This window comes from Poromitra crassiceps (genome assembly GCF_964638095.1).
Source record: "Poromitra crassiceps genome assembly, chromosome: 21".
Lineage (NCBI taxonomy): Eukaryota > Metazoa > Chordata > Actinopteri > Beryciformes > Melamphaidae > Poromitra > Poromitra crassiceps.
Window position 1 is genome coordinate 16,879,219 of NC_139638.1, and position 8,279 is coordinate 16,887,497.

General features: G+C 43.3%; 1 protein-coding gene across 2 annotated transcripts; it reads right to left on the reverse strand.

Annotated features, from left to right (window-relative positions):
- Nucleotides 1-1,497: 1,497 nt before the first annotated feature.
- Nucleotides 1,498-8,240, reverse strand: LOC310795734 (uncharacterized protein). 2 transcript variants are annotated; one of them, XM_083657801.1, is made up of 9 exons: nt 8,197-8,240; nt 6,991-7,129; nt 5,659-6,111; nt 4,181-4,267; nt 3,580-3,732; nt 3,384-3,491; nt 3,130-3,288; nt 2,661-2,706; nt 1,498-2,426 (listed from the first exon to the last, which is right to left on the reverse strand). In XM_083657801.1, exons 3-9 carry the CDS (start codon nt 6,073-6,075, stop codon nt 2,410-2,412), a joined length of 987 nt encoding a protein of 328 aa, XP_083513927.1. In that variant the 5' UTR covers nt 6,076-6,111; nt 6,991-7,129; nt 8,197-8,240; the 3' UTR covers nt 1,498-2,409. The 2 variants fall into 2 exon arrangements, with proteins under 2 accessions (XP_083513927.1, XP_083513926.1); XM_083657800.1 differs by lacking the exon at nt 8,197-8,240 and adding an exon at nt 7,858-8,143.
- Nucleotides 8,241-8,279: the final 39 nt, after the last annotated feature.

Below are 8,279 nucleotides of genomic sequence, written 5' to 3' on the forward strand. Positions count from 1 at the left end.
GTGGTGTATGTTATGTTATGCTGTGATTTAGTGTTATTACTGCTGCGTCGGCGTATGTTGTACTGTATAATGTATACTTTGTGTGTCTTGTAAGCCCATGAGGGCTGTGGGCACTGTCAAGTGCATGACACATTGAATAAAAATAAATCAAAACACACACACACACACACACACGAATAATCAGGGACACCTTGTGTCAAAATAAACATAATTTATTTTTAACAATAAAAGATTAGAGCTTTGATGACTGATGGAAATGAATACATCCTCAGTTCAAAATGACAGGCAACTTAAAATCATCACCATAACATCAACATGGTGACATTTACATGAACCTAGATGATGGGGGATGGGAAGTCAAAAACAAGGAGACTTATGATCCAAGATGGCCTTGCTTCTGTAACATAGCAGAACCACAGTGTTGAACCTAGTGTCAAAGAACAACTAACAGAAAAGGGAGTTAAGAGACTGTAAGAAATACAGGTCATAATTCCTGCTGGGGGATCTTCTATACAAGCAAAAATTGTTGCATCTTCTTTCAAAAGCAGCGTTCCATGGATCATGGCCATGGGTGAGTCTAGTAATCATAGCATTGAGAAGCAGCAGCAACCTCCATAGCTGAAAAATGAAGCTAACGTGGAGTTCCTTGAAGGAACTTGAGGTTGGCTGCCAAAGCAAGTCCATCCCCATAGACCCCCATGTCAAAATGCCCCAACTTTACAGCAGAAATTAACATGTTTATTACACGCCTTTGTTGAATGCTCGATTCTGATTCGTCAATCACAGCATTCTACGGTCTGTTATTTCTGGATAACAGACAGTTGCTAGGTATAACAGACTGTTGCTATGCATGCCGTTCATATCAATCCGCAGAAAGAGGTCCGGTAAATGTATTGGTTAATTTAGCTAATTTGCGACACACGGTGTCAAAAAAATAACATGACCATTCTTTAGTAAGTAGCTGTGTAACGATCACCCTGGACAAAGTAATTCAAGTGCCCTCTGCTTCATGTCGGAGTCCTGATCACGCTTTCAGGGGTTATTTAGCAAAAATAACCATTATCCATTATTATCCCTTATAATGTTACAATATCACTTAGCAGATCTATCCATCTATTTTCCCTTACTTAGAGCCTGGTTCAAAAAGGGCTTTTGGTCTCTAGAGTCTATTGCTGCAAAAACACTTCAGGTTGTATAGAGGTCAATGGGAAAACTGGATTTATTCCCTCAGTAAACACTTTCCTAATGAGTTGATGGTCTCAATAGCTCGTTTCAAGTCTTCTATGAAGTATGGTGTTCATTTTGGAAATTGTGGTTCAATTTAGAGTAGCCTACAATAGACGATAAAGCAATGACTATTAGGGCTGTGAATCTTCACTGGCCTCACGATTCGATTACGATTCAGAGGGCTACGATTTGATTACGATTATCGATGCATCTTAAATCGATGCATCACTTTTTTCCCAAATACATGATTTATTTTTTCTCACTGTGTGGATACTTTTAAAATCAAAGTGCATTTGGAATTGCATTGTATTATGATCCATAATTAAAATAAACAAATGCATGTACTTCCATTTCATTCGATTTTTTTTTTTTTTTTAATACTCAATTTTTGACATTTGTGAATCGATGCAGAATCGTGCACGTCCGCATCGCGATGCATCTTATAATCGATTATTTTTGACACCCCTAATGACTATGCTTTGAGGCGTGATTGACAGGTCGCCTGTCCAGTGATGACGCAGTTCGCTGATGGACCAATAGCAGGCGGTGCTGCGGCTCTGGCACACACACAAAAAAAGTGACGACGGTCAAAAGTGCCGAACTCAAGGCTTGAAAATGGGAGTCCACAAACCAAGGGATGTATTAAAAGAAACTGGATTGGGTATAGGTCAAGAAACGGCCACCCATTCATTCAAACACAAGCTGCTCACCAGCGCATGATGCATTTTCAAGGGGTTTTCTTCCTGGTTTTACTTCCGTGATGTGCAGCCCAAGGTCATGTGACATGTCTGCTTGTGATCCACGAGCGGGCCCAGGCCCAGAGTTATAGTGGCCAGAGCCATAGAGAGGGAGGGAGCTCCAGAATCCGACCCTTGTTGGATTGTGGAGAAAAACTGGCTCATAAAGTAAAACCTCAGTAAAATTCCAATAGTCATTTTTTTTACTTTATCCAAGTGGACGGGAATTACCGTTTCTGGGCTGCAGGCCGTCACGTGACTTGCAATACCGATCTTGGCCACCACGTTCAATCTGTTCACGGCCCAGAGGGAGCTGTTCCTGGGGGCTTGGTGACGTCAGGGAGAAGATGGCACGGTCAGGTGAGAAAGGCCCTATATGAGGCGTTTACTGATCATTCAGGTTCCCGTATCCAGGGTAGGAGGTCTGGTCTCGTCCTTCAGGTTCTCAAGGGTTTCCCAAACCTGTGGACAGATCACATCAGGATGCGCGGTCAGCATTTTCAGGGAGTGAGGCCATAAAGAAGCCCATTGAGGAGATATGTTAATCTATTATATTTACACCATTTTCCCCGTTATAATAACTATATTTTTCCTGTCCCAAATGCTGTAAAGTGAATTTGAAAATGTAAAAAATAAAATAGAAGATGTGAGGACAGCGAGAAGCCAGCCGGTGATAGGCTGATTTCATCCACTCACCTGAAAGGTATTGTTTCACCAGCTCCTCACCGGCCTGCTCACACACCTGTAGGGAAACACACAAACACGTGAAACCACACAAGCAGATGCCAGGGTTCCCACACCTTCAACATCCAATTCAGGGACTTTTGAAGGACTTTCAAGGCCCAATTCCATAAATTTAAGCACCCAACATGGCATAGTTTTAAGACATGAATCAAGGTTAGGTAGGTAAGCATTCTGATTTGAACGCTGGTAGTAAACCGGATATGTGCCACATTTTTATTGTTCCCCGTTGAAACGCCGATTTGAGTTGTGTAGGCTAACTACGAATTTGAATACAAAACAAAAGATGGACGTACCAAACACAAAGTTTTCAAAGAGGTTCTTGTAGAGACTTCGCGGATTTACAATATCACATATTTTAAGTCAATACAGAAGCTTTGGATCCGAAAATGAATCGAGGAAAGAGACGTTCTCGCCTGCCTACCATCCACTTGGTCCTCTGAAGCTTCTTGTTGTGGAGTCTCTTCCGCTGCAGCGTAGCAGGTGAGAGAGGTGTAGCAGGTGAGAGAGGTGTAGCAGGTGAGAGAGGTGTAGCAGGTGAGAGAGGTGTAGCAGAAGGTCTGTCTTCAGAGATCATCTCCATCTGTTGTACATTAGATAGACAAGAAGAAGAACATTTAGAAGCGCAACCTGTACAGTGACATGACTTCAGATGTTACGTACAGGAAGAGGACAAACCTGGACAGGATCTGGGGAAGTCCCTCTCTCAACTGGCATATTCTGCTGCAGTATCGCAGGTGAAGAGGGAGTTTCAGCAGAGGACACGTCTTCAGAGACAGTCTCCATCTGTGCAATACATTGACAGACAAATAAAAAGATTTAGAAACATAACAGTGACATTAGAGAAAATGTAAGTCACAGGAAAAGGACTAACCTGGACAGACTTTGGAGGAGTAAAAGCAGTGGTAGCATCTGTAGTGTTCCTCATCTCAAGCGTCCCTCTCTGACCACGTAATTTCCGCCGCAAGATAGCAGGTGAGGATGGAGGGGCAGTAGGCTTCTTTGATAAAAGGCCCCCAACTGCACCCTGATAGAACATAAACAGATTAGACCAAAATAAACTTGCCATCTGCAATAAGTAAGATTAAAAAACATACACACCCGCACCCCCAGAATTAAATCACACTATTCACACCAGTTCCATTCCACCCCGAACAGGCGCCCTAACCCACCAGCGGTGCCGCTAATGCATTTTCAATTTCTATCTAGTTTACCTGGATGCTATCGCAACATGTACAAAAGTCAATCATGCTAATATAGCTCCTTGAATTGAACGAGGTGTTAATTCTGTGTGTCTTTGCTGGCACAAATGTAATGTCTTGTATGTATGTTTAGAAAAGAGTTTCTTCACACGCCCACAACATCAGTTTCACCAAAACACAGTTTACATCATGTGAAGTGTAGAAAGATGGTGTCAGTGGTGTGTCACGGTGTCGGTTGAATTCATGTGTCACGCCGTTTTGATGGAGACAAACCTTGACGTTTGTAGGAGACCACAGCACTGAAATGGACGAGCCTCTCTGCCCTCGAGACATTATTGGTGTGTCCTCAGGTTTCTGAAACTATGTAAAAACAAACAAACAGAGCATTCTAACAATAACAGAAGCCTATATATGTTTGTTTTTGCTTGTTTTTCAACCTTATATAATTTCGGTTTTTTGTTTTAGCTCCCTACGAATCACACTTAGCCAACTCTTTATGGACAACAAAATAACTGGACAGACTGTGGGGAAGTCAGTGAAGTGGTAGCTTCTCTCATGACTCGCTGCCTCACATCAGGAGAGGAGGCCGCTCCAGGGGGCAGTCCCTCTCCGACTATATTTTTCCCATCGTATGATAGCAGGTGAGGAGGGAGGGGCAGTAGACAATATGTCTTCAGAACCTGTCTCCAGCTGTATATTAAATATGTAAACTTGCTAAAAAAAAATTATAGTGTTTGAATGCGAATAAGTAACTCACTTGTCATACAATTCAGATGTCTATTGGACCATGAAAGACAGTTTGGGCCAGACAGCACACCACATATTCAGTGTCTATGCCCGTGTTAGTACATAAGAGGTGTGTTTTGGGTGGCCCAAGGTGATTTAACCCTTGAAAAGCTGGTCTGAAAAATGCCATAGAGCCATTTTCAAGAGGTTTTTGAGCTGTATCGTTATTTATTGATGAAATCTAATAATGGTATTGCAATGAATCTATTACAAATACAGTTTTTTTTAAATCAATGAACATGTCACAGTACCAGTGGTGTGTCGAGGTATTCACAGTTTGTGATTGGAAAAAGCTCCGTTCAAAAAGATCGAGTCGTTCTGGGTCGCACATCACCAGCCGCGAATAAGTAACCACATAAGCAACTAACTTCTACGTGGTGCATTCTGCTCAGAAAACATGGGTGCCGCGAGTATAGTTACTGCGGCACACAAAGCGGAAACAGCACCAGAAACACCAGCAGGAGGCGGGTCTTAGGCCGGATGATCGTGCCACCAGGTTCTCTCTCCTTTGAGAGGGAGCCTGGGGACGCGAGGTTAGGGGGGAATCCATTTGAAGCAAATCGTTCTACTGTAGCTCAGTAATGGGTGGGTGGGACATCATAAAGTGAAGTCACACTGTATTTTTTTTACTTGTCCGATGGGGGCAAGTAAAAAAACAACACCCACTTGTCCTTGCAAAAAAAATCTGCTTGTCCCGGACAAGCGTTTTAATGTCGAGCCCTGATTCAAGGCTTTGAAGGACCCGTGGGAACCCTGAGCCTGTGAAACACCTCTATAAATGTCTTTGACACGTTCCTGACAGTGGTTTCACTGCAGTGGAAGAGGGCAGCCAGGTGCAGGTTGGGATAATTATGCCGGCGCTTCATCATGGTCATGAAAATTTGGTCTTCAAGCATGAGTTCTTTGGGCTTCCAACCGGCATGGTATGTAATGGAACTCTGAGAACAAGCAACATATTCACATACAGCGCTGAAGGTATCTTTATCTGGCAATCCCGTCTCCATTCGAAGAACACTTTCACTCAGCTGAGAGGCAGAATACTTGTCGCGAAGGTAACTCTGCTTATCGTGGAGCAATCTTAACTCGGCTTTGGCCTGCTCTAGCTCTATCTCGAGCTGAATCCGTTTTCGTCGCACAGACTGCAGCTCTTCTTCGACCGTGAGCTGTGAAGCTCCTCGGTGAAGACCCATGGTTAGTGGATCTCCATCCTGCTCATTAGTCACGAGCTGTGAAGCTCCTTTCTCCTCTCTGTCCATGGGTAGTGGATCTCCTTCCTCCACCTCATCAGTCACGAGCTGTGTAGCTCCTTCAGCCTCTCTATCCAAGGTTAGTGGATCTTCTTCATCCTCCTCCTCATCAGTCATGAGCTCCTCTCCGTCCATGGGTAGTGGAGCCGTTTTTTTCTTTCTGCACTTCACCTTTATTGCCAAATGCAAACACACACACAAAAAACACATACAAGAAATATAAATCACATAGCAAATGTAAGCATCATATTATTGACCTATGCACCTATCCTTTTCTGATTCTATTCATACAGGCATCACAGAGACACCCTGATAAGCCAATTCTGACCGTATGTAATCACCCAAGAGAAGTAATGTCCTCATTCAATCTCTCTATCTGTAATATTACCGGAGTCCACTTATCATTACAAACATCTGTCTTCAGATGGAGTTTGGCTGTTATGCTTTCCATCATTATCTACTTTTAACAATTTACTTGATTTAGGAATGGCAGCCTTTCCAGGGAAATACTGGGGCATGAATTTGGCTCTATACCCACCTTGCCTGTTTCCTTATCATTTGTTATCCATGCTGATAAGGGGGTCCACCCGCTATGCCGACCACCCGCTATGCCGACCACCCGCAATGCCGACCTTAGGTTTAGGCGTGGGGGTGGGAGAGGTTAGGTTTTGGGTTAGGGTCTGGGGGAGGTTAGGTTTAGGCATGGGGGGAGGTTAGGTTTGGCGTGGGGGCTGGGAGAGGTTAGGCTTTGGGTTAGGGTCTGGGGGAGGTTAGGTTTAGGCATGGGGGGAGGTTAGGTTTGGCGTGGGGGCTGGGAGAGGTTATCTCCACCGACACGCTGCACGCCGCCTCGCTCAGCTGGTTCTGCTTGTGGGCTATCGGCATTGCGACCTGTCGGCAGTGCGGCCTGTCGGCACATAGACGCGGCACCGCTGATAAGAGTCCTCAGCTGTGCTGCCCAGTAATAGTATTTAATGTTGGGCAAATCAAGACCCCCTTTTGTCTAGAATAGTAGTGAAGTGGAGCAGTTGTATTCCCACCAGTGTTTACCTTGATCAGGCAGTAGGAATGATCTTCACTGGGAAGATCAACATCATGTGTGGCGGCAAAAATAACGGGGAGTGTATTTTTCCCTGCAAAATGACAGCTACAGATGCGGGAGTTGGCATTGGGCTTCCTGTCAACTCGCCTGGGGGAAAGATGAATACAATATTAGTTTCATGGAATTTACACCGCCACACATAAGAGCACACAAACCTAGTCTGCAAATAACCACGACGTTGTGCACAGATATCAGGATGCACACAAAATCAATTACAATTATAATGCTCCCACAATTTACAACTTACTACATAGGCTATCCTACAGTAATTGCAAGATATAATGTTTCTATTTCTTCATTATTGCATTTTACAATATGTCAAACTATGATTTCCTGTAGTAATGGCTTCAGTTAGCTACATGATTAATATTTTAACTGTATACTACTTAAACTGCAGACAAACTAAAGTCATAGTTGTAAAATTAGTTATTGCATAATCTAGCGAATACATCTAACATGTACGATGATTTATTCATAATTAAAGAATCAGCATTTCGACGGAATGTGAAGCAGGAATATTTATAATGAAAAGGAAACAAACTGCTTTTCATTGTTGTCAGCTGACAAAACTAAACTAACAGGATTAGTCGGTCGGGGCTCCCAGCTGATTCGTAGGGTTTAATACTGTCAATGGTTTGACCTAACGCAGCTAGCCTACTGCTAACAGTTCAAGTTAACACGTTAGCATGAGCATGTTTTTAGTAGTCTAAAAACTGTCTAACGTAACTGTGTGTGGAAGCATCATGAAAGTTTCGCCGTGACCATATGAAGCCAGTGCGGTGTTGTCAAGGAAATAATTTGTAACGCAAGCTTACCTTATGGCCTTAACCCATTTTTTCCATAGCTTAACATCCTTCGGGAAACGACGAAACTTGCACGTTGTCTCCGAGGACTGGTGGTTGCATCCCGGGGCAAAGCAGAGCATTGCCTCGCCAACGTTAGCTAACAAAGAACTAACGTTAGCTAGACAATTTCTGATTCTAGAATGTATTAGACTACTACACACTCAAATAAAATAGCTAAATCTACAACTTTGAAAGAGCGCGAGTAGCTCAGAACGGAGCTTATGTCTACCAAAAGAGCGTGGAAGAATGACATGTATATATCTATGTAGCAGTGTTACGTTTTGTGTCTGTTTACTTCTTCCTACTTACTTCCTACTTCCTCAAACTCCCCCGCCAATCCTGGCGCTCTGCCTAGATCACGTGTTGCACAACAAAGATATTATATAAGGAAG

Excerpts from the sequence above, each read along its gene's own strand:
- LOC310795734 (XM_083657800.1), bottom strand. The coding sequence starts at position 7,967 with ATGCTCTGCTTTGCCCCGGGATGCAACCACCAGTCCTCGGAGACAACG. Across the intron at positions 3,492-3,579 it reads CTCCTCCAAAGTCTGTCCAG|ATGGAGACTGTCTCTGAAGA; the intron begins GTTAGTCCTTTT and ends TGTATTGCACAG. Across the intron at positions 2,707-3,129 it reads TTCAGAGGACCAAGTGGATG|GTGTGTGAGCAGGCCGGTGA; the intron begins GTAGGCAGGCGA and ends GTTTCCCTACAG.